This window comes from Camelus bactrianus, chromosome 21 (genome assembly GCF_048773025.1).
Source record: "Camelus bactrianus isolate YW-2024 breed Bactrian camel chromosome 21, ASM4877302v1, whole genome shotgun sequence".
NCBI lineage: Eukaryota > Metazoa > Chordata > Mammalia > Artiodactyla > Camelidae > Camelus > Camelus bactrianus.
The window spans coordinates 25142039-25168382 of NC_133559.1; the positions used below are offsets into that span (position 1 = coordinate 25142039).

Genomic DNA, 26344 nt, shown 5'->3' on the forward strand with positions numbered 1-26344 from the left:
CATCAAAGGATGAGAAGCCACCCCCAAAGAGGAACATTCTAAAGACTGTGCCAGCGGGATGCTTGCTCAAGCAGCTTCTTTACCTCAGATGTTTATTTTATATGTAGAGAGAGAAGTTCCGCTTACAGTACCTATCAGTTAAAATCATGGGAGAAACACTCCAATCACAAGCCCACATTGCCAATAAAATATTGCAACCTTTATTTAAAATAAAACACAAGTTGCAAGCCTTGTGAGACAACAGGCAGACAGCATTCCCCTTTCAAGGGCCTCATTTATTTACATCAAGTTTAACACTGTTAGCAGTTCACAGTCAGACAACAGGGTGAAAGTATTAAATTAGAAAAACAAAACACCTGAAAATATATTACAATAACAATTAAGAACATATACCTGACAACACTGGTAGTGTGACCCATGACTGATGAGTTTTCAGTTAAATCCCATATTGTCTCACTGTGTCCCCTTAGCAATACACACAGGCAGGCCCCCCAGACCTCCCCCTCTGCGCACCCACCACACATACACCTGCAGAGCATGACCTTTGGTATAAACATTAAACAAGTTTTAAAGAATCTGAATCATAGGTTTTAAGGACAAAGTTCTATCAACCACCATGAAATGTTCAAACTTATTTTTGCCAAGTGAGCATAAAACTAGGGTTTCTCCATGGATAGTCATTAAAGAATCAGACTGCAAGAAGGAGTGTGGGGTCCACCCAGGAGACAGGGTTCGGAGCATGCACCAACAGCTCAGCCAGCCTGTGCGTGGCACACACACGGACCAGGGCACAGCTTCCACTCACCACAGGGAAAGGTCGGGCTCCTATGTCTCTCCCCCCTCCTTTCTTAGTGAGCAGGGCGGCAGTGCACCCTCCACACAGATCTGACCTATCAGTTTTCAAACAGACGCCCTAAAACACTGTAAGATGAGTACCTCACTGTTCCTCCTAAGTTGCTGAATACTAATCTCGCTGAGGGACAAGCAGCCTAATCAAGGTGATTTCTCAGGATCTCCGCAAATCTCCCTCATAATGGAGTCCCAAGAACAGTGGCCACAGTGAAAACCGGCTTGTCACAATGCGGGAAGGCTGGTTATCTGGCCCTCGTCTACCAGAAACCTGTCACTTGGCATTCCTGCCACTCACAACACATGGTACGATGCTTCTGAATTGTACAAAACAGTATTTGGATTCTCCACCAATGACCCTAAAGTATCACAGGATCCCGTGAAATCTCAATCAAGAATAAATCTGGCATACCTGTTAGGATGTTAGAACTGCTGAAAAGTAAGTATCTTTATATGTGAAAATTTTACTAACCAGAAGTCCCACTCTCCAAGTGAAGTTTATGATGCTTAATTACATGATTTAAAACTCCTATCCTGAGGCTCAGAAGCAAATCTTAAGCAAGCTCCAAACAAACTCTGTATTTCCTTTCTGAAAGCCTGCTGGCATTTGACAGTCTGCCTCCACCGTGTCCTAAAGAGTGAACTAGAGTGTTCCGAGACCTCAAGCCCCGTGTGTATAGCTCAGCAGCTTGCAATGACACGCAGGACCTGGAAACGTGTTGCTTCGAGTACGATGATGAACAAAGAATCTCACAGAACAGGCACAGATGGCGTGCATGGGGTGTGGTCTGAGGACAGTGTGGGGCCTGGCTTTTGAATTTAAAGGAGACACCCTTTCCCTTAGATGGTCTGCAGGTCTGAAGATCTGCTCACATGCCATCTGTGACCTCAGGCTGAGGTAACAGGGTCTCGCTACTGTGTTCGGGTCACACAGTAGCTGGGAGGGTGAAGGAGATAATTTTTCTAGGAGAGGTAAACAATTCCAATTTTGTAATCGTACATAGTGCACTTGGAGGGAGAGGAGGGTCCAGTCAGCGTGTCCTCCCACCAGCTCCCCAAGCTGACGGAGAAGAGTGCAGCAGGCTACCAGATCAGCACCCTGGGTGGAAGGACATCGCACTGACTGCAGCCTGAGCCACCGCGACCCAAAAACTTCATTTCTGCCAGTTCTAATTCGATAATCGTGCAACATCAACCCAGCTGACAAGTCTTTGCCTCTGCAAAATGCACAAAACCCATCCTTGAAGGCACAATCCTCTAGGAATAATCTCTACCACTCCGCTCCCGATCGGCCCAGAATCAAGACCGCCTGGCCAGGCCTCCTCACCCAGAGAGAAACACTGCATCTTCTTACCCCGATTATCACAGGGTGCAGCCTTTCCTAATTGCCTGTCCTTTGGATCTAGGCTATTGAGTCAGAAGTGAAGGAAGTATCTTGCATACTTGTTATCTCAAGATAGACCATACACCTCAGGTGGGGGCATGAAAAGCAGCAGCCCAGAGCAGAAACTCGTCTCTTTGGACACTGCAGTAAACATCATAGAAGACAGGCTGGAGCTAAGACAGTCACTTGGGCAGACGCTCTGAAGCAGGGCACAGCCCATTCCACTGCCCTGAAATCCACCCACACTTCCCCAGTGATACCGGAAGACGGGATGGCAGTGAAGGTCTGGCTGTAACAGAGCTGCAGCAAAGCAGGTAATGATAATTGTCACTCCAAGTGCTTTTGGCTTGCTAAAAAGCTAGCCTTGTATCAGATTTTGTAAAGTCTGGTAGATGGAAAATTGGAACTCTCTCCAAAGAATAAAAATATCTTGACTGTTAAGAGTAGGGCAAGTTTTAGAACCAGCCCAAGGCCTCTGCTCTCTGACTAGTGAGGCTGTGGTTAGCAGCAGTTTCCGTGTTGCCATGTAGAAGGTACAGGCACCCCTGGGGCTGCCCTTTCCTGTTTCTCTCCCGCTCCCACATAGCCCAGACTGAAGCAGGCATTTACAAAAGAACTAAGCTACTGGCTGACAGAAGCTAAGAAATACAGAGAGCTGAAGTCCATTGATACATAATAAGAAACTTACATCCAGAGAAACTTACCTACATAAAGGGGACTGGTCACAGCAGGTGCTTAGGGCACAGAGATGGACCCCAAACCCAGGTAGAACAAGTTAATGCAAGCAAGATGACGAAACCCCAAAATCATCAAGAACAAGAACATAGACAACACGAACTCCTGTGGGGGCACAGCCTGACAGTAATGACGACGTCAGTGGCAAAAGGGGGAGGGAGCGGGGGAGGTCAGAACGCAGCACAGCTGTAACGCACAAGCAGCCGCCTCTGCAATTCACTCTTGAGTGTTTTTATAATGTAACAGGTGAGTTATGTTCAGCCACTCCTCTTAGAAAACAAAATAAACATGGATGATGAATATCAAGCTCATTCATAACTGAGAGGGAATCCTAGAAAAGTGCACTGGTTCTAGAACCATCTCTGACCACCCCCTCCCCACCAAAAAAACCCCAACAAAACTACGCAGGACATAGGTTAAAAAAGACACTGTCAACATGAACGGGTGACAAGTCTGCTCCCACCACATTCTGGGTCCTAAAAGGCTGAACATGTGGACAAACGTTCAAGGGTGAGAGGGTCTCATTCTCCTTGAGTCAAGGTCTGGAAGGGCTTCTTTGTTCTGGAGTGAGTACACATGAGTACTTTTTAAAGATTATTAATGAAACCAGAAAGTTGGTCCCTAGTTTTCTGAAGTTATTCAGTGCTGAGCTACAGTTTTAGCAAAACACTCACTATACCTGCACATATGAATTTAGCAGTTTCATGTTTATAAATGTGATAAACCACAGAGCTGACTGTTTACACATTGGCATTTTCAGGTCCCCCACAGGCAAAAGCTTATGTCAATCAGCAGCTAATTAACCGTTTTATCTTCTAAATAGACATTAATAATACAACCTTTCATTACATTTGATACTTTTCTCAAAGTGCTTTCATATACATTATCTCAGTTATTAAAATGATGTGAAACAAAGTTTTTTTTTAAAGAAAGAGGAATGTAGAACTAAGGTTTTTAAAACTTAAGTTGTTATTTCCTTATTACAAAGTGCAGATTGCTGTGTCACTGAGGTCTGTCCAGAAGAATGACCCCATAGAACTTTCTTCAGTTACTGAGTTCTGCTGAGTGCCTGCTTTACTAGTGTTGCCATTACTCAACATTCAAGCCCCTTAAGGTCAGAGAGTGCCAGGAACGTGTGCTTTAGAAAGTGTGCAGCACCATGCGGACTGATTGTCGATCGGAGCCACTCTTTTTTGCGGCGTCTCACAAGGCAACAGGAATGGTAGGAAGAGCCCACAACGAGAAACTGAACAGACCTGAACTCTAGCCTCGGCTCCGCCACTGACTGCGCTGAGTATGAGCAAGTAAATTAACTGTCCTCCCTTCCAAGTTCTTAAGCTGTAAAGAGTTGCGGTATTGCTAGTGTTCACACAGCGCTGGGTATCCGAAACACCTAGCGGGATTCTTGGAAAACACACTGGCTGAGACCCAGCCCCACAGGGAATTCTGATCTGGGGTGAGGCCAATGCATCGGTGGGGGGGAGTGTTTTTGTTAATTTCTTTTAACCCCAGGAAATTTTGTCGCACATCCCTGGCTGAGACTCACTGGACTAAGTCTGAATAACAGTAGTAGTAAACGCTTGCGGAGTGCTCCTTATGTGCCAGGCACTCAAGCTAAGTATCCTACACGCGTTACCTCCTTTAATCCTTACAACACCGTGAGGTAGTTACTATTATTACCCCTGTTTTCCAGTGAGGAAACTAAGGCCCAGGAAGTTTAAGTGACTGGCCTTCTAGACTGGTTTTAGAGTGTGAACTCTTAATCACTATCTATACTGTATCCTTTAAACTCAAAAGCTCCATGACTTTGTTAAATAAACATGGGTGGTGCCTTAGCAAAGTCAGCATTTCATTAACTGGGCGCTATTTTATTAGCCAATTTTCAACTGAATTGTAGGAAAATTCTACCTTTTTTCAACACCCCAAAATGCAGCTGGGAAAGGGTCTCCACTATACTGACCTCAGTGTATAGAGGTCATCTGGCAAAACACTGCATGAATTTCTCAGGGCCAATTTCTTTTAAGGCTGTATCTGAAAATCATGATGGAGATCTGTAGGAAAATATACATATTTTAATTTACATAAAGCCTTTTAAGAAAATACTTCACGTAAAGCACAGTCAAGATGTATTCTACACAGAACACTGCATTTTTAGGTAGTAAATCTAAACTGAAATCCCATTATCTGTACATAAGATTCAGGCTGTGGCACCCCAAAGGTATGCACACATACAACCACTGTAGAAAGTATTCAACACCTTGCAGAGGAGGTTTTGTTCCTGCTATCTGCTTTGTTTTTTAACTAGACAAAATTAAACTACATTTTTAATTTCTAAAAGCAGTTTTCTCTGCTTCGAATTCAAACTTTTAAATTTACATATGGTTATTTTTAAAAATCTGGTCCTTTTCAAGTAGAAAAAAGAGAAGCCTAAATTACACTTGACAGAAGGTTGACAGCGCCTCTGTAGCCTGACCCTGAGCCCTCAGCTCCTGAAGTTACACAGTTACAGCATCATGTGGACGGGGGGTGAACAGTCAATGCTACTCTCCACAGTGTTGAGAAAAAAAGCAATTCACGAACGAACTGAGCACCTACTGTAGACGAGACAGAGCCAGGTGCTGCCCCTGAGTAAGACCCAGCCCCACCCTCAAAGACTGTTCTTCCAGGAGAAAACCAGGGAGCTTAAATACCCTCAGTAGTGTTCCTCCAAGGCTTATTTTCAGCAAAGACCTCTTGCTTAAAAAAAAAAAAAAAAAAAAAACCCTGAAAAAACAATTATAATCCCTCAACCTGCATCCACAAGGACAAGGATAAACTTAAAAAGCAGCATAATAATATTCTAAAGTTTTAGCTTTCCCTGCCCCACCCTTAAAAGGCTAATTGCTAAAACAACTTCAAGTTTATGGAAATACACAATGAAGGAGAGCGGCAAAGGAGGTGGGTGGAGGACTGCTGGTTTTTACATCCAAGTTAAAGGGAATGCCATCTCCTCTTCCAGCCATTACAGAATTATCCAGATCACCAGCTGCCTGTGCTGCATCTGTAGGTAACAGACAGACCGGGAATTACCCAGCCCCTGAAAGGAATGCCCAGGACTGTCTCCTCCCTTTTTATTCTCCTCTTGGCCTGGGACTCCTTTGGAACAACCATGGTAAGAATCAAGGTTTCCTTTCTTTCTAATGAAAACTAAATTTCCTCCTTGGGCAAAGATGCCGAACTCTGTCCAAAACAGTTTTTCCCCTTAGTGTTCTAGCCCAATTAATACAATCTCAGCAGTTATAAATTTCATTATCTGCTACTGAGCAAAGGCGAGAATGAGAAGTTTGTATTCAATGTAACAGACTGCACAAAAGAGCTTACCAGAGAGGCTCTCAAAGGAACAGCTATAGCCTTATTTGCAAAACGCCCTTGAGAACATGTATCATTACTTTTGTTTAATAAGGAGATGGAGCTATGGCTTGACAGTGGATCAACGACACAGCCCAGGGAGGAAACTCACTGTGCATCAAGGTTCAATTCCTATCTTCCTAATACTCCTTTGGGTGGAAAAAATAATGTATTTTTTTTATATTGGGTTCTCCTTGGGGAGGGGGGAGGGGGAGACACAAAGTTTTAAAAAGAGAATTAAAAAGAGAATTAGGTGGTCAATAGAATTCGACCTGGTATCAAGAATATTAGTAATACCTAACCAATTAGATTTGTTTCCAAATTAGGGAGCGATCCTAATTAGCTTCCATAATAATAACTGAATAGGGAAGGAAAAGGAATCAAAAGGGATCTAACTGATGTCCCCTGAAAATGACCTGCTCCTTCAATTATGCATTCTTCAATTAGAGGTGAAATGATAAAATAGATATCAAAGGATATTCCCAATATGATCTTTACAAACAAGAACAACACTGGTGGTGGTGGGGGGTGGCCAGTACGTGAGAGGAGGAAAGTACGTGAGAATAACTTAGGGTGATGCATTTAAAAACTGTACAGAGCGAGAGAATGCTCCTCCCTACTCTCTACCTAGACTGGGTCTCAGCTGATAAGGGAGAGGAAAGGTACAGAGCAACAGCCACTAGAACCAAGCCAGCTTCTCCCCTCAGCCACAGGTCTCTGGGCTGACCGCCGGGTTTCAAGAAGAGACTCTTCCCCTGGTATTTAGTTGATGAGGAAACAGCTGCTCAAGCCCTTGGCCAGCACGTCAGTATGCAGGGCACTGTATCAGAAGAGAAGGCCCCTGTGAGACCTGGACATGACCATTATTTTCAAATCAATGTTGCTTAATGCCCTGAATGCTGCCAGGAATAAAGGAAGACAACCTGCAAGGAGCAGAGAAGAACCACCAAGGAGACCTCTGTGCCTGTGGTTTAGCTAGGCACCAACAAGCAGAAAGCCAGTCCTGACCCACTAGGAAATAATACACTAGACTGGGCGAAGTGACTTCTGTGAAGCAACGTAAGATGTTAGGAGGAGGTTTCAATCTCCCTGACTACACTTCCTAGCATTCTTTACTTCCTGCACCAATTAACACACCAATGGAAAACAGGACAGGAGCATACAGATAGAGCCACGTTTCCTAATTTTGTATGTAACCATCTGATTTGCAGTTCTTACTACAGCAATGACCTTGAACAAAACCTCTCCTGGCACATTCCCAGCTTTCCTTTCTTCTGTCCCATCCAGTAAGTTATGAGTTGGAGCATCATCCCCGTTAGTACCTACTGGAGCCCCAAGTCAATTCCCTTCTGTGTGGTGCAGAATGAGTGCCACAGCCAACACAGTCTGGGCACAGTCCCTGTAGCCTTGCTGGGAGCAGCCGTGTCTAACCAGCTCACATCACTCCAGCCAGGAACGGGCTGGACTTGGTTCTTCATGGCACAACATACACATGTTCCCTGATGTTCCAATGCAGCTTCCAATCCTGTCCGTGACTGCCCTGCCCCCACCCATCTTCCCTCTCCTATGGGTTTTGCTTTTTGCTATTTTTGAGATGAACCTGTAAACGTGAGAACTCAGAAATCTGAGGTACTTCACAGAAACACACTCAAGTATCAGTCTTCCATTTTTTGAAAACGAGAACACAGGAAACAAGTCCCTCCCCCTCTCCCCTCAGAAACGTGTGCGTCTTCCCACTCGGAGAACAGTGGCTACCTCTGCACCACGTCGCTGATTTCCTGCACACACGACAGTAAGTTGTTAAGGACAGGGTTTGCCCCGGGCACACCAGCGGCTGCAGAAGACACCTGCAGCTCCTGCAGGCTGAGTTCCAGTTTGCTCACAGCCTCGCGGAAGGCAAACTTGTTGCGAGTTTGGGGGATGCAGTCCACATAGCCTGAGCAGTAGTCGAGCAGCTGGTGCCCAGTGTCCACCAGCTGGCTGTTGGGCACAGGTTCCGTGATTGCACTGGACAGTAGGTCAGCACATTCCAGCAGGGCCTCCTTGCTGATTTTGTCAGCTGAGACTTTCTCGGCTGCCTGTTTGGCTTTTCTCAGAGCCACTTTAGTACCTGCTGTGCCGTTGGCCATCCTGGCTGGCGAGATGGAAGGTGTGGGCAGAGGCACTTGAGGCGGAGGCATCACAGGCCTCCCAGCTTTCCCCCCAACGGGCACTGCCCCTGGAGCTGCCTTTTTCCCTCCGTCCGGGGTTTCTGAAGTGGGCTGGCCTGCAGGCGGCTCTTCAGCGGAGTCTGAGCACAGGGACGGATGCTGCAGTAGCCTCACCACTGGTGGGGGGGGTGGGGCACACTTTGGTTTTACCCGGCGGGGTCGGTCCTTGTCTCCAGAGGATGTGACCTGATGCTCAGATAAGAGCTTGAATTTATTCCCCTGAGAGTCTGTGCCAATGAGCTGCACGTCAGCTGGAGTGTGCTTTAGAGTGGGTGAGATAAGGACTGGCACTTTGTGGTTGTGAGTGGTGGGGAGGGCGGCGGCAGCCTTGGCCGGAGAAGACCAGCCTGCCTGTTCGCCATCCTCTGGGACTCCAGCCATGCCAAGTCGTGCCCCACCATTCCTCTCCTTGCTCTTTGGGGCAGCTGCCCCTCCAGCCACCCCTGCCCCTGGAGAGTCCTTCTCTGTAATGGCTGGATCCCCAGAGGGGGTTCTGAGAGGAAGAGCTGTGGCTCCTCTGGGCAAAAGTTTGGCTTTTGGTCTCTCCCTGGTTGGAGCAGCACCTTCCTCTGATTTTTTTGCAAGTGTGTCATTGGCCCTGTCCACATTCTCTTCTGGCTGAGAAGAGGTGGACACTGTCCTTTCCAGCTGGAGTTTGGACCTCTGGCAGTTCCTGGGAAGGGTCATTGCCATCCTATCCTGCTCTGGAAGCCCTGAGGACATGGAAGATGTAGAGTTTGACCTTGGAAAAGGCTTGGAAGTGTCATCACTGGCTGTGGGTTTACCTGCTCGTAAGCCCAGTGTCTTTTTGATTAAGCGAGGTGTAAAGAAGCCTGTGAGGCCAGACCACCCCCCGCCAGCAGCGCCACTGCCCCCACCCCCACCACCGTCGTCATTACAGAGGTTCCTCTGTGCAAAGCTCCCCCCATAGCACTTGGGTGGCACCAGATTCGCCTCTTGCTGGGCAGGAGTGAGAGAGAACCCATCAGCATGCTGTAGAGAAGCAACAGATGAGAAGTTACCCGTGAGTTCATATTTCTTGTGGGGCTGATTCTCCATTTCTCGGAAGGAGCTGCTGCGTTTGGGGGGTGTGGGAGCATTTCTCTTTTTCATGAAGGAGCTGAAGAAGCCTCCCTTCCTGTCCCTGGTGAAGCATGTCTCTTTGGCATCTTCCAAGAGGCTGCTGGGTGACTTGTCTCTTTGCTTTCGAGGCAGTGCTGGGGACCCACTGGGGGCCTGTGCACTTCTAATGAACCCTGATGAAAAACGGCCAATCAGTAACGTGAAAGGTAGGAAGTGACTCATTTGAGTTACTAAGGCTGGACTGTAAGAACTTTCCAGCATCTATGAAATGTCAGGTGTTAGCAGGACTCAGAGAAAACTCGTAAGTGCATTATCATTTCACACTGCTGTTCCAATGCGATGTGGGATATAAACGGAAACAAAAACCTGAGGTTTTTAACTCAACATTCATCTTTTCTCTAGAAACTACAGCATAACCTGGCCTCACCAGTCAGGCTCAATGAAGAAATTTTGGCCGAACTGTGAAGACAGTAACTACCTGGGAATCAGGAGCTGAGGAAATGGAGTGGGAGACAGAGCTGTGCGCTGGACGAACAGATCAGGACTACCCACGCTGTCGATGCAGAGCCGAGGACCAGAGAGGTAAATAAAACAGACGCCAGCCACACTTTCCTCGGGGAAGACGGGCAGGAAAGCGGAAATAGAAGCATCACACCCCATGGCTCTTTCAACAAGGCAGTCTGACCGCCTGCCTAGGGACTCATACCTGGTGCTGAACTGGAAGCAGAATTTTCTGTGGCATCTTGTGCCCCTTCAATATTCTCCTTGTTCTCCCCCTGCTTCTTCAGCGTCCGGGTCTTGGAAGGAAGTATAGGCAGTCGGGGCAGATACGGAACAACAGATGATGAGGAGGCAGCTCTCCCAAGCTCTTCAGCTACCTCTGTGAGGAAGACAAGAGGACTGATAAAAAGAACAATTTCATGACACAAAGGGGAGTTTCTCTTTTCAGAAAAGGCATACAACTAAGAAGAACTGGAGGATGCAGCACCCAAGTATGTAAGTCGAGCCACAGAGTACGTACTCTACATCTGGCTGCTTCTGCTCAGCACTCTCTACTGTGGATTCATTCATGTTACTGCACGTGGCAGGGTTTCTTCTTGTTGCTGTGTATTGTTCGAGTGTGTGAATATACCAACACTCGTCCATTCTCCTCTTGAATATTTAAGCCGTTTCCAGTTTGGGGCTGTGATGAATATATTGCTAGGAACATCCTGCTATGTGTCTTATGCTTCACAATCGTATGCACACACACACCTAGGAGCAGGACTGTTGTTGGGCCACAGGGAGCACAAAAATTCAGCTTTGTTGGGTCTTGCCAATCTGCCTCTCCAAACTGGCTGTACCAGTCCACATCCCCATTAGCACTGTATCAAAGTTCTGGTTACTCTGCATGCTTGCCAGAGTTTGACTTTATGGGTTTTTTTGTTTGATTTTAATTTTAGCCATTCTGGGCCAGGTGTGTCATGGCATCTCATTGTTTTATTTTGTACTTCTCTGATGATGGGTGATTTCCTATGCTCTTTGGTCGTTTGGATATCCTCATTTACTAAGTGCTTGCTCAGAGGATGAACAAAGCAAACAGATGTCTGCAGATATTTTTATTTCCAGGTTATGCATTGCAAAAAAGAGAAGGGTAAATACAATCCATCCACTTTATGCCAATGAAGCAAATGAGGCTCCTGAAAATGTGTTCACCCCCATTAGCATGCCTCAGCTGACTGACTCAGCCTGGTCATGGGTTTTGTGGCTTTTACTAATAAGGCAAAGACATACTTTGCTATTCATTCCTGAACAAAAATGAATTATGGATCTACTAAATTGTGAATTTCTTTTTATTATTTTACAACTTTTTGGGGGGTAATTATTTAAAACATCGACAACTCACCCTCCCCGCACCAGAGTGGGTACGTGACACATAACCCAAGCCACGCCAGTGAGACTCCGTTCTTATGCTGCTATACATGCAGCTGGGAGGCAGACATGGGCTGTAAGGATATGACCTCAAGGAAGCTGACAAATGTGTTCCACGCCACTTGGACAATTAAGAGGATGAGATCAATGCAGGAACAAAAGTAAAGAGATAATGGGTGCATGAAAGTAAGCAAAGGAGGGAGAGAGAAAGGGGAAGGAGACTTGAAGCTATTTGAGTCCACGGCTTCAAGTGACCCAGAGGTCAGCACCATCCTGTTTCTCCATGGTTTGGTTATGAGGCAATTAAATCTTCTTATTGCTTAAGAAGAGTTTGGGTTAGATTTCTTTCACTTACAACTAATAAATACATCCTTTTCAGGTAGGAACTATGCCATACCTCTACATCCTCAGACCTAGTATAGTGCCTGCCACAGACTAAATACTTAATAAAATGTGGGTTCAACAATGTTCAATTTCTTGCTTAGCAATTTTGAACTGAAATTAGCTTTGAAAAACTGGTAAGGGTTGATTTTCTAAAAGGATATAACATTTTCAAGAGAAGCAGAAATATTTAGCCAAGGACTCAACAGAAGTTAAGAGCTTACATAAAAGTACCAAAGAACTGGACCCTAATCTTTGGCCAATGTTCACGACTTCTACCACTTCCACCACTCCGTAAGAAATAAAGGGCACACAGGGAAAAAGAGCTGTGACAGACAGCTGCTCAATCCGGCCCGAAGGCAAGCAGTGCCCTCCCAGCCCCCAGAAGGTCCCTGAATCAAAGGACTAGGATGGAAACACTTTTCACTGAACTTCGCTGGTGCACTTTTCCCTCTCTTCTTACCCACACGGGATAAATCACTAAGGGAAGCAGACAAAAATCAACTTGTCTGATTTCCTCTTCTAACACTTTTTAACTTGAGCTTAAGTACTAGTAAGTTCTGTGTTCAATTATGAAGGAAAAAAAATGTGGGAAATACGTATACAATTCTGAAACTGTATCAAAATGTCTAATAGGCAAGTATAAGTAAGAATTCTGTGTTTTCAGCTCTCTAGGGTTAGTCTCTCTTTATAACAAGTAAGTTTATCATTTGACTTCTGCAGAGAATTTTAAAGAGGCATTATACACAAAAGTAGGAAACTTCCTCTGTGTGTCTACACATTTGTTTTTGTTTTTTTAATTTTTTTCAAATTGAAGTGTAGTCAGTTTATAATGTGTCCATTTCTTGTGTACAGCATGTTTCAGTCATGCATGTACACACATATATTCGTTTTCATATTCTTTTTCATTATAGGTGACTACAAAATATTGAATACAGTTCTCTGTGCTATACGGTAGAAACTTGTCATATATTTGTTTTCAGATAAGAAAATGGTTCTCACTGCTCACAGCTTAACATTCTCATTCTAAACTCCTTTCCATGTCAATATATTTAAGAATATCATTTTGAAGTATTTAACTATATGGATATAATAATTAGCAAAATAGATACTTAAATCATTCTTAACTATTCAATATTATAAACCAACACTCTGATACAACATCTTTATAGCTAAATCTCTGTTCATACTTATTTTCTTAAGATCTATTTCCAGAAATGGAATTTCTGGATATTGCTTTTGTGACTTGGTTCTGCCTCTGTAGGTGTTGTTCAGGCAGGTGAAAAACATTCTCATTTTTTTCCTCTTCTCTTTCCTACATCTTGTTAATGCTTAACCACTGAACTTATTCTCTTCCTGAAAAGACTGAATTTCTAGTTAAAATATTTCAATATTAAAAATGAGCTAGAGACACAAAGATACATTTTAAAACAGCATAAAAAGCGAAACAAGAATAATAAAGGCCAAGAATTAATTCAATACCCTGAAATGGAGTCTCAGATTACAAGAATCTATCATTTTTGAAATGTTACTACCATCACCAGCACCCAGAGCTAGCCACCACCAACAGTAAATCACCAGATTCTCACCTTCAGAAATGCTAGAGTCATGGAACATGGTTTCAAAAGCTTGATGTGTTTCAGCAAAAGAGGGCCTGTCAGCAGGGCTCCACTTCCAGCCTATGTAACAAAAGAAAGGCACTGTTAAAAGCTCCTTGCAGGAATTAAATATCCAGTGGCCTGATGGTGAGCTCCACGTGTCAGGACGTGCGCTTGATAAAGCAGAGTTACAGCAAGTTCACGATGACAGTGAGGCAGCAGCTTCTTAGTTCCAAATTCAGGGGTGCAATGAACCCACTTCCTAGGGCTGGTTCTTCCATGCAGCCTCAGCTCCTATTCCCTCTGCTATACGGATGCAGAAGGGTGGGGAGATGGTTTAGAAAATGGCAAGTCCTCTTCCACAGGAAAATGAAATAGTAAAACACCTCTTCAAATTCACTCTTATAAATAACTATCTGTACACATTCAGAAACGTAACAGGGTATCAGAAAGGAAGAACGTGGAATCCACATTTGACAAAGACAGGGCAGTAGGCAAAGCCAATGCTCAAGGAGAAAACAACACAACATACTCAAACACACTGCGATTTAATTCACTGCTCACCTTCCTACTTTCTCAACTGTAACAAGTCAGACGCTTTTTGTTTATTCATCACAGAAGTCACTTTCATGTATTCTCCTCAGTCGTTAATAATCATTTTATGTAGTTGCAAACAGCCCCCCACTGCCTAATCTCCAAACCCAATTTCTTATAATCCTTCTAAACATGCAAATTTTGGGGGGGGAATTGAGTGAATATTTGGGCCATAGACAATGATTCTTCAGATTCCAAAAAGACTCAATGGTAGAGCGTATGATACCCCAGCTGGCTAATCAATGACCAACTTTATGTCATGAGGTTGGATTCAGTCTTACAACGCTGATAGAGGAAAAATGTTTTCAATTTTGACAATCATCCTGAATTGTTTACTTAAGCCTTCAGACTTGAAGTATGCAAAAACACTCACACGCTCTCATAAGTTCATACACCTTAGGGGGACATCCTTCAGGCTGTTCCATTCGATATCCTTTTTCCAGCAGATCATAGACTTGAGACAGATCAATCCCTGGGTATGGTGACATTCCATATGTAGCAATTTCCCACAACAGTACCCCAAAAGCTGCAGAAGGGATGAAAAAAAAGAGCTTAATTTCTTTTCTCTGATTTATTATTTATTTTATATCATTAAGTATAGGTTAACTTCTCTCTCAAATTTTGGGTAACATATCACACTGTTACAATATCAGTATAGTCTTCTAATTCATAAAAACATGACTTATTCTTCTAAGATATCTGACCCAGGAACACTTCAGGTATAATCTCAAGATGGTTTTCTTTAAATTTCCCCATTTCTATTCGGATTTCCTTTACTACAGTGAGGGAGAATAAATTATGACCATATAAGAGGTCTGTGGTATAGTCAAACTATTCTTAGAGCAATTTATGATCTGTTTAATGAATTTCATAATTTTTAAGTCAGCTAGTACTAGAAGAGTAATATAAAAATGGACTCACTTAAGATAAAGTTCACACTTGAAAAAACAATTTGCTTGACTTTGTCATAGGTTATTCCTGAGTTTGAGATTTCTGGTAAAATGTGACCTAGAATCCTTCAACTATTTCTACTGGCCCCCAGTGCAAACTTCCAGACTTGTTCTGTCCCTTGAACCTCTACTAAGTCATACTGCTTTTCAGAGCAGTAGAAACAAGATGAGTTGCAAGGACAAATTCTAGATGACACTTCATCACACCTCTGAAAAGAGGCCGCTACTCTGTGTCACAGTACTCTGTAAACAAGCAACAAAGCCCAACACAGAAAACAGGGAGCGCCACAGAGAGGGAATCATCAGAACCCCAGTGCAATGCAGTATCTAGACAGAGAGCGCTCTGAAGGCGGGGACTTTTTTTTTTTTTTTTTTTTTGATTTCTTCTTCACAGCTTCTTTCTACGGTAAGTGCCTCCCTCACACAATGCCTGGCAGACAGTAAGTATTTAATAAATGCTTGCTGAATGACTGAAGAAAGATAGGCATAAAGGCAGAGGATACTGATTATAGAAAAGAGAAGGTCTAAAGAATTAAAATTAAGGAATTAAGCATTTGTGAATAAAGAAAATAAAATGACAACACAGAGAAAAACGTCCCTTTCAACCTTACCCCAGACGTCAGATTTAATTGAGAAGGTGTTGTAGGCAAGACTCTCGGGCGCTGTCCACTTAATGGGGAATTTGGCTCCGGCATGAGCAGTGTAGGTGTCCCCAGTCATCAGTCTACTCAAGCCGAAGTCGGCCACTTTGACCACGTGGTTCTCTCCCACGAGGCAGTTCCGAGCTGCAAGGTCTCTGTGGGAGAGAGAACTCTAGTGTGAGCCCATTCAGACGGTTCTGGAAAATGGTCATGAATGCTCTCTTATTGGTTCTTTGTGCTACAAGCAGAGTAGATGACTTAGTGCTGACAGATAGGGTAGCATTTTATGAAAGTCAGAAACATGGTAGAAAGCCACTAATTATCCATCACTTGTAGGGTACCCATCAAGAGGCAGTTACGTGACGCCAGAATAAAGCAGGCTTCAGAAACCGTTTTCTAAGAATATTGGGATAGGTTTCAGAGGTGAGCAACCGATGCTCTTCTACAAGGTTTTAAATTCTTTACTGAAACAGAAAGCTATTTTTAAAGTTAAGCCACTAGATGGAGCAAAAAGATCCTGGATATAGTCCTGGGCAAAATAAAGAGCTTTCTGTTCTGAAAGTAGCAGAGGCCCTGTATTAATACTTTAATCCGAGTACAGGAGGTTTATAAGTTGGAAATGAAATTACAATGGTCCCTGTGAAAGAGAAAATTACTCTCTGGAGTCGTCTGAGAATTTGGGGCAAGGTTCTCACATTCTTTCCTTTATTTGCACATTAAGCCGAGGTAGCTTCGTGGTTAATTATAGGCAATAATCAGGTTTTTACACACCTATGAATGAAATTCTTCTTCTCTAAATACTCCATTGCGGAAGAAATCTGTGTGGCCATGTACAGCAGTACAACCGCAGTCACCTCTTCTCGGTTGCATTCGCGGAGATAATCCAGCAAGTTCCCATACGGCATGTATTCGGTCACAATGTAAAATGGTGGCTCCAAAGTACACACACCTGACAATTCAACAGAGCTTGTTCTATTAGCATATATTCAAACATTCCACATCACTTTGGCAAGAATAACTGACAATTTTAGCGAGGTTAAGAAGCTGGTTGATAAGGGAGCTCTGTTTCCACTATATCATTCTCTGGAAATTCATATGCATTTTGATTATGTGCTTGTTTGGGAAAAAGCAGAGTTACCTCAACTATCCCACAGAGGGTCAGGACTACCAACACTTTCACAGTTCCACACAGGCCCACAATTCCCAGCTGCATGCTAACGACATATCCCTGAAAGTAGCAGCGACTGTGTGTATGTTAAGACTATGTGAGCCTAGCCTGTAACAATGCTTTCTAAAAAGATTATTAACTGATTCCATAGTCCAGGATTTCACTAATATACGGAAGACTCCTTTGTAAAGAACCAAAGAAACAATCTCCTTTGGCACAGTTTGGCTCAACCTGGACACCCAAAGAAACTGGTCCTGTTTTTAAAAGGGCAGTGCTTTCAGCCAAAGGTTTCTCTGCGACCCGAACAGGTGGAGAAGCCAATCTATCACAGCACAGCACTTTTTGCTTGCACAGGCAAGCTGAGGGCAGCTGGTCACAACTTTAATCCACTTCTTTTCAACAGTCCTTTGCTCAATGTCTCTTTATTTTGTAAAAATATTCTGTGATAGTTTTTGGTTTAGTATCATTTTGAAGGATTCTAAACTTTGGATCTGGGGCAATTATCACAAGCTGGGCAATTTCATATATTGCAATCAATCCAGGTCACTGTTTCTTGGGTAACTGTAAACACAGAGACAGCTGATTAAAATAATAACCATTTACTGAAGTAGATTCGTACTGGAAGCTTCCACCACAGGGATTCAAAAGAGGGATTTGGAGATAACAGGGGTGAGGACAGCATCTGTGAGGAAACCTGTGGTGCAGGCAAGCTTCCTCACCTAGCAGTTGTACCAGGTTAGGGTGCTTGATTTCCTTCATCACTGCAGCTTCTTTTAGGAATTCTTCCACCTCCATAGTATCTTCCTGGAAAAGGGGAAAGATAAGAAAAAAAGGAGAGGGACAAGCCCCCATCTTAATAATCATTTGAGTCAACTCACAATCCTAAAACTTCAGCTCTAAAAGCGGGTATCTTTTGAGTAATTTAGCACTTACTTCAAGAAATTTTATCACAACGTAATATGCTCTATACAAGTCCAATTAAAAAAGAAAAATGTCTCCTTGAATTTATTCAATATTTGAAACTGGAATAAAATATAGTAGGGTAAGCAAAACTCAGCAATCATGTCCTATAACAACTCAAAGAGGAAGAGCCTTGGATGATACCTCAGTCCTCTGATAATTTACTTCTCTACAGCTCAGCCTTTGAAAGGACAGAGAGTGTCTGTCTTCCTGACAAATTCCTTAAAGAGCAATGCTTGTTTGCAAGGCTGTGCGTAGTGTCTCACACTCAGAACAAGTGCTTGCTAAAAGAACTGACCACTACTCATAGGTCAAGGGCAGTCCTTACGAGTGACATGCCAGAGCTACTGAGGCATGTGAGGGAATCTTCAGAGAACGGAATGAGTGATGTAACTTGTAATTTGATACCAGGATGCTTAAAGGTGGTGGTGGGGGGACATATCATATTTCTGTGAATATTAAGAATAAGAAGTGATCTAATCTCATGGAGATGGGAGGAGCAAGCAGCAGAGAGAGAAAGGACAGAACAGGAAAAAGAGAGCCCATGATTCTCCAACAGTGCATGAAGAATTCTGTCCAGCGGTGGTTGCTCTGAGGAAGTTAAACAGCTTGTTTTGCTTTTATAACTTGTAATTTGCTTCTAACCTCCCACTAAGACTACATCAGCAGCCTCCAGAGACAAACCTTCCCCACATAATGGGCTTCACTGCACTGCAGTGAAGTCTGCCCCTGCGTTGTCAGCAGTGGCACCAGGGTTAATCATCACCATCTGCTGATGTGCTTGGCACCAGTGGGTGGAAAGTGTTCCAAAGTTAAAGAAGGGCACGTTGATATTTCCAAGAAATTCAGCACAAAAGAAAAAGATGCCTGAAAAGTGTAATTCTCAGCAACCCACCTTCAGTGTTTTCACAGCAACCGTAAGGCTGTATTTCTTCCAGACGCCAACGTAAACCTCTCCATACTGACCACCTCCAAGTTTGTGCTTCATGGTAATATCTGTTCGTTCCATTTCCCATTTGTCATGGATGGGGGACACACCGTAGACGGTAGGCTTATTACACTTGGGTGCTGGGTAGTGTAGTGTTGTCACCAGCCCGTCAGCCACTGTGGAGTGATGGTGAACAAGCTCAGCCAAGGTGCTAAAGCGGCTCTCGGCGGTGACATACACCTGGGGGGAGAGCGGAGAAAAGCTAAGCCAACCAGGAGGCAGTCAGTGTTCCACTGGTCTCAAGGGATGAAAATAGGGCGTTATCTCATTAAGGCAAAGGGAGAATTAAACCATGGTAGCAGAGGGAAACAGAACTTCAGTTCAGTATCATTTAAACCATTCTCCCTATGTTTCCTAAAGCAGCCCTAGTCTTGAGGAAGGGAACGCTTCCAAAATCTCTCTCTGGGTCATCAAGAGCACTGGTCTTCAAGTATTTTTAAGGAAAAAGATTGTGGAGCCCAAATACGTAAGGTAATGGAAGAGACGCGCTGATTAAAGTAGATAAGAGGGGACTGGCCTCTTGTAAGAGTTTATGAAATACCACTTCAGAACCTTGCACAGAACATAACTTAAAAACCACTTATTTTGGGCCGCCTCTCTCTCTCTCTCTCTCTTCCGTTTGGAGACAGCCCGCACTGTCTATGAAGTATGTACCTACTTTTAATCTGAGCACCCAACCCCAACACCTCGTGGCCTTTCTCTTGCCTTTCAATGTATCTCTTTGAATAAACCTACTTTAACTCAAAAAAAAAATCAACAACAAAAAAAATTTATTTTGATTTACTTGGTAGAGAGAGGATATTAAAATATCTTATAATTTTTATTTCAATAGGATGTGCTTTTGAGTGTCTAGGCCATTAAAAAAGCCACAATTTTATTTCAGAGGGTTGTTAACAAAATAGTAGTTAATTTCTGATAACCAGTAAGAAGTATACAGATAGCAGTCTCTGGGCCTTATCTCCCAAGGGCACTTGTTTATTTTTTAAAAAAGAAACATCTATTGTATTTCCAAAGAGTATGCAATTAATACATGGAGAATTGATGACTTTTATAACGTGAACTCACCCACGTAAATATCTCCCACACCAAGAATTATAACATTACCAGCACCACAGAAAGCTCCCTCGTGCCTTCCCAGCTGTTTACCCCTGCAGAGGTAACCACCCTGCTGACTCCTAACACCTTGGATTAGCTCTGCCTGCCTGTGAATCACACCTACACAGGATGGAATCACATAGGTAAGTATTGTGCCTGCTTTCCTGCATTCAACTTTTTAAAAACTGTGATTATAATTCATGTATCATACCATAAAATTCACCATTTCAAGTGTACAATTCAGTGGTTTTATTATATTCAGTGGTTGTCCCACCATTACCACTACCTAACACCAGAGCATCTTCATCACCCTACAAAGAAACCTCTGGCCCATCAGCAGTCATTCCCACTACCATCAGACCCGTCCACTGGGAGTCACTAACCCCTGTAACTCAGTTTTGTGTGTATGAGATTCATCTCTGACAGGGCCAGATATCAAGTATTTTAGGCTTGTGGCCATAGCATCTCTGTCATTACTCACATCTGCCGTAGTAATGAGAAAGCAGCTGTAAACAGCACATAAACAAATGGGTGTGGCTACGTTTCAACAAAATTTTATTTTCAAAAGCAAGTAGCTGGTGGGTCATAGTTTTTTCTGATAGTATGTATAGCAGTACCAAGTTCATTTTTGTTGTTGTATGAGATTCCATTTTATGAATAGGCCAAAATTTATTAATCCATTCTACTGCTGTTAGAAAGTTGGATGCTTCCAGCCTCTGACTACTACATGTAAAGCTGCTGAGAACATCCCTGTTGGGTGTAACACCATAAGCAGAGCTGAGTCTCTCCTACATTATCAGCTGTCTGACCTTATTTGGTTTCATCAAAAGTCGTCTGTAAAGTGGTGCAAAAGAGAAAGAAAATTAACAATTTACTTATTTCCTACTTTGTACCAGCCACTATGTTTTATAGAAATTATTTCACTTAATCCTCACAAGAATCCAATAAAATGGGATGGGAAACTGAGGCTTAATTAAGATCACAAGGTTAATAAGTGGTAGAGTTACCCAGCAAACTAGACCTGCCTGCTCTAAAGCCTGTGCTTTCTCCCTACGATGCAGATCACAAAGAGGGAAAGAGTGGAAGAGACAATTCAACCTAAATTTACTGTCCAACAGAACCGACACAAGGCTATGCATTATCATTTATAAAGTAAAACAGTTCCATTCCAGCACACCCATTCTTGTATGGTTGGTCTTTCCAACACGTAAACTGCTAAGTGACTGACTGATCTATTTATATTAACATACATTAATGATCAACATCAGTCTCACAAGCCTAAATTCTTACTCTGTAAACTTTCTGGCAGAGATTATTGTAATTTTCAAAGATACGAGGTTTAATTTATAAAGGCTACATAATGTATTGGATGCCTATGTGCACACTTGTATACTGAACAGCTAACTTACACAGCTGTTTCCTTCCTTCTTCACCTTCAAACCTAGCTCATCATTAAACTATTACCGTAATACTGTTTTTAGTTTCTATTACCATACTCTTTTGACAAGAATAAGCTCCAATAATGCCAAACAGCTCACACTCGTGTCAGTGATTATTTTGCGTCAAACATAAAAACTATATTCTTTAGTCGCTCTGCATACTGAGTCTCAGGAGCGGCCAGCCCGCACGTCGGGGGCTGCCGGCCGGGCTCACCTTGCCGTCTGCAGCGGCGTTGATCCTGTAGTGGTACACGCGCCCCTCGTACCTGAGCGAGATTGACAGCTGCCCGGGGCTGCTCTCACTGTCTCGCACCAGGAAGCTGCCGTTGATCAGACTGCTGAGCAGATACTCCGCGGCGCTGCGAGACACAGGTCCGTGGTACCAGGAGTGCTTCTCCAGGCTGTTCACTGGGGTGATGTAGTTGCTTGGCACCCAACCCTGGCCATTCTTAGAGCGAACTTCACTCCACTCACCATTCTGGTTGTAACCAAGGACGCATAGTTTTTCACCTAGCCAGGAGGCCACCGCAGAGGGAAAGAAAAGATGTTAAGATTATCTCAAACAGAAGTAGTCCACTGTCAAACTTTAAACTCACTGAAAAATGCATCAAGGACTTTTATGCCCCCCAAAATCTTTAAAAACAATGAAAACAAACTTGGCTGTCATCATTGCCTGACTGTATCTTCAGCCTGTAGCTTAAACAAAAGCAGCATAGTTAGAAATGGTTTTCTGGCATTACCTACAGGTTTTTAAACATTTTTTACACCATAGGAAACTCCATGTAAGGTACTAAGGTGGCATATAAAGAGAGAAAGGCTACTCAAGTGTTTGGAAATGACGCAATTTCATCCTTCAAAAAAGATAAATAAAATTCATTTTTCCCTCAGTTTATCAGGGAATGTATCTTATGTATGGTTCAACGTTAACAACAATCAAGGATTTAAGGATAAGATATGTGAAATATAAACTTACTTCTAAATCTCAGTTGGCACCAAGACTACAAAACCAACAATGTTAAAAAAAAAAAAAAAAAAAAAAAAAAAAAGGACAAACCACAGAGCTTTCAGCAACATCTTCAGGAAAAAAACCGTGTTTGGGGAAGGGGTGGCCAGTGAGGACTCCCAAAGCACAGTCTTTTCCAGGACTCAAGTTTTAAAATAGTCATAGTTTTCCAATTTCCCTCCCATTCCCCATGACGAATGAATCACCCCATCCGCTCCTCCAAAATTAGTGTGTGGGAAAGGGAAGTTGAGTCTAAAGTTGAAACCCAAGACTCAAGTTACTCAGAGTGTCACTGCCGTCAACTTCAATGCCCCTGATTTTCTAATGAAGTTGTTATCAACTTTAGACTCCCTAAGCATACATCCTGCCCCTGTGCTTGCAGCACAAACCAAACAGGAAAGGTGAAAGAGATACCAATAGTAATAAACGATAATTTAAAGAATCCTTATAAGGTCTTAGGCCCCCACTTCTGAGAGATGCAAGCCTTCCTATAGAGTTCACATCCACTTCTCAGTGTCAGAAAACAGAAGAAACCCAGCTCAATCAAAAGCACATAGCCCAGCAGTTACCAGGGAGGCAAAGGTTGTTGAGGAAAAACCCAAAATTATTATTCTGGCAGCCATCTAACTTTTTTCAGTGGCCTACAGAAATGTTTTACCGTTAAGATAGCTTTCTGTTAGCGCCTACTAACTCACCCAAGACCCTTGGACATGAGACATTCAATAAGTAAAAATAAGAGTATATGCATGTGCACACACACGAAGACATATATATATATATATATACACACAAATGGATAGGAGTGTGTATGCACATGGTGGTGGAAATGCACAAGTGTACAGATAAATACTTCCCAACCATATCTGCAGGGGAAAAAAAATCTTAGTGTTGCTAAAAAAGCCAAATAAAACTTGGTCGGTAGCTTTTCTCTAATACACCAAGAAAACAGGAAGTGAAGACTAAGTCCAGCCCTAAGTATACTGATACTATTGTTGCTTCCTTACAAAGAACTGACGACAGGTCATCACGATCAGGATACAGTCACACACCCTAGGTCTTTGGTTGGTTTCTCTTTTTGGCAATTACAAGCAGAATTTTCTACTCTGAGAGTTTCGAGTGCCACAGAAATTGACAACGGACATAAATATTGGTCCTATTACCGGAAGAATCCTGGGAGAACTTTGTTTATTCACTGAAGCAAGATATCATCTTCCAAGAAGAAATTAAGTACTGCTATTTTATTTTTAAAATATTTTCTTGTCTTTTCAAATAATAAAATAGCTTTAGCATGGTATCTTTGTATCAATAAGAACCTGAATAAAAATCTGGCATTTCATAGGTTTTAAGAGAAATCACTGTTGGCCATAAGATAAAGAGACTCACACTTCTTGAGCCGCATACTCGTGGTTACCCTAACTGGTAACCGATGAATCAACAGACTTTCTTTATCAATGTTTCCTTGGTGACTGAGCTACCTTGGAAACTACTAATATGAAAATTATACCAAGGAAAGAATGTTCTGAGTCTTCACTTCACAAACTTCTCCACTGAAGAACCTAAAGGTAAAAGAGTGTGTTTTAGCCCAAAGAGACTACCTACCACGCAGCATAAAATGTCTCTGAAGTCCTTTGTTTTATCCTAAAACTTTGTGTAAAATTTTCCTCCCAATGCAGAAAACACCCTCTGACATACACATACAAATACCACCACCATCCCGCCCCCAAAACTACCTAAAATCTTTAGATTGACACTAGGAGATAATACTGCTCTTTATTTTTCCTGTACCTTTGAAACCTCCTGGTACATGTATTCATACCGTCACATCCACTCTGGGGACATACCTATACCCTACTTTGAGAAACTCAGTTTTAAGGATTTCTGCTTGTGATGAATTTTTAAAAACTGATGTATATAAAGATTTTATTTAGGGGTAACATTCTTTGAGTGGAGGCCTGTCCTCTATTAATTTGGTATATCCACTCCTACTTAACACCTCAATCTGAACCTTACAAATAAGAAGAATGTGTTTGACAAATAATCATTTAAGTTACAATTTCATTTAGTTAAAAATTACTAACTACTATATATAAAATAGATAAACAACAAGTTTATACTCTATTGCACAAGGAACTAATATCTTATGGTAACCTATAATGAAAAAGAATATGAAAAAGAATATATGCATACATATGTATGACTGAAACATGCTATACACCAGAAACTGACACACTGTAAACTGACTATACTTCAATTTTTTTTAAATGGGAAGAAAATAATTTAATAAAACTAAAAAATTTTTAATTATCCTTTAACATATTTTTCCCTGTAAGAAGCTTTCAGAAGTTCAAAGGACAAGAAGCGCTTATGCAAATTAGCAATTCAACTCATGTACATAATGAGAATGCCTCACTCTCCTATTTCTTTCTCGTAAAAGTTCCATATTTTCTGTCCTTGTTCAAAAAACCAATAATGGATGATTTTACTTGATCATGTTCTTGGTGTTCCCTTTGATAAGAATTTACTACTGAAATAAACTACTACTCTCTTGAGGTTATTACTACAATAGAAACCCTTCCTACTAGTCCTTTCACTAACCCACATACACACAAATGTGGGACAAGCTGTCTAGGCCAGCGCTACTCAAAGCACGTCCACAAGATAAGACACAGGTGCCAGAACGTGAATCACCGAGCTACCTTCTCATACTAAAAGTCTTGTTCCCAGGAGAAAAAACAAGTCAGCTAAACTAAATAGTTAAGTACTGAGCTTACTTATGTAGTTGGTTTACAATTTGGGTGCAAGTTCTTAATCTCAGTGCAGACTGGTTGCAAATGGTTCTCAGATAGGCAGCATCCACGAACACTGAGTTGTGCTGGGGTCTGGCACCACGACTCATCTCAGTCAGCCACGGTTCAGTGAAAAGAGGCGCACAGTGAACCTTACCTGTGCGGCAGATGAATGCCGCTTACTACACATAGAACAGAATCTGAGGATGAGTAAATGTGTATATTGTGCGGTATTTTTTCTAAAGTATTTTATTTCACTCTATCCTTAATAAATCCTATAAAGTAGATAAAGGCGGCATTATCCCAACACAGGTTAAAAAAAAGACAATGAACCAAAAGTATCTGTGCCCAAATCACCAAGCTAATTTCAGTCAGAAGCAGAAACTAGAAAAGCCCCCTTTATTTCTTAACCACTAATGTAAACTGAGAAGTGAGAGGATGTTACACAGAAGCTCACCTTTAGTGATACTGAGTGTGTTATCACCACTTGCTACAAAATCATAAAGTGCAACAAAGAGATTAGGGTCACTCTCAGTGGCTCCGAGCAAGTTCTCCTTGGAGCTCCACCTGATGGCTTCATTCAGGGCCTGGGGCTCAACATCACAGCCATAGGGGCGGTGCAAGGCTTCTGAAAGACACAGAGAAACAAGGCCGCAGTAAGTCCAAGAACTGCAAATTCACTTCCATACAGTACATACACAGTATTTTAGCTGCTGGCATATGCTAACGGCTCCAGGGTGGAACAAAACTGTACACGTAGCTGTGATGTCATGAAGAATGAACAAATGGCACCGTCTCCTAAACATGAGAGAAGTCTACTCATTCAAAATATACCAAGATAGAGAAAAGAACACAAAATGAGCATTTAACTGTGATGAATGTGCAGTAATCAAAATCAGAAATAAATGAATAGGAAATCCAACAGTTTCCTTAAAATCTCAAAAATGGAAAAAGGAAACTTAAAAAGAAATGGCAATCCATTTTAAAAACCATACAAGATAGTTTCTCCGGGTGATGGTGGCTTTAAGATGGAATAGTTACATGTGTCTCCCAAATACTTAAGATCCCCCACCACCAAAAAAAGGAAATAGTTATGTTTTGTAAGTCCTGCCAAACTACCTTTCTTCCCTTACACTCTCCATATAAAACAAATTGTGGAAAAGATAACAGAGATTTTAAGAA

The 26344-nt window shown here is 42.5% G+C and overlaps 1 protein-coding gene across 8 annotated transcripts in view; it reads right to left on the minus strand.

The window, feature by feature from the left end:
- Positions 1-177: 177 nt before the first annotated feature.
- The window catches only part of ABL2 (ABL proto-oncogene 2, non-receptor tyrosine kinase), a 94398-nt gene continuing 68231 nt past the window's right edge, over positions 178-26344 (minus strand). For 4 of the 8 annotated variants that reach the window (XM_074349869.1, XM_074349867.1, XM_045516616.2 and 1 more), the window contains 11 exons: positions 25620-25790; positions 21588-21883; positions 18747-19019; positions 17611-17695; positions 16495-16672; positions 15694-15878; positions 14506-14658; positions 13530-13619; positions 10355-10528; positions 9588-9821; positions 178-9278 (listed from right to left, as the gene is read on the minus strand). In XM_074349869.1, coding sequence (XP_074205970.1) covers positions 8107-9278; positions 9588-9821; positions 10355-10528; positions 13530-13619; positions 14506-14658; positions 15694-15878; positions 16495-16672; positions 17611-17695; positions 18747-19019; positions 21588-21883; positions 25620-25790 — 3011 coding nt within the window. In that variant the 3' untranslated portion in view covers positions 178-8106. Of the gene's footprint in view, positions 9822-10354; positions 10529-13529; positions 13620-14505; positions 14659-15693; positions 15879-16494; positions 16673-17610; positions 17696-18746; positions 19020-21587; positions 21884-25619; positions 25791-26344 lie in introns of all 8 variants that reach the window. The other 4 variants (XM_074349866.1, XM_074349865.1, XM_010954911.3 and 1 more) reach the window with 1 other exon arrangement.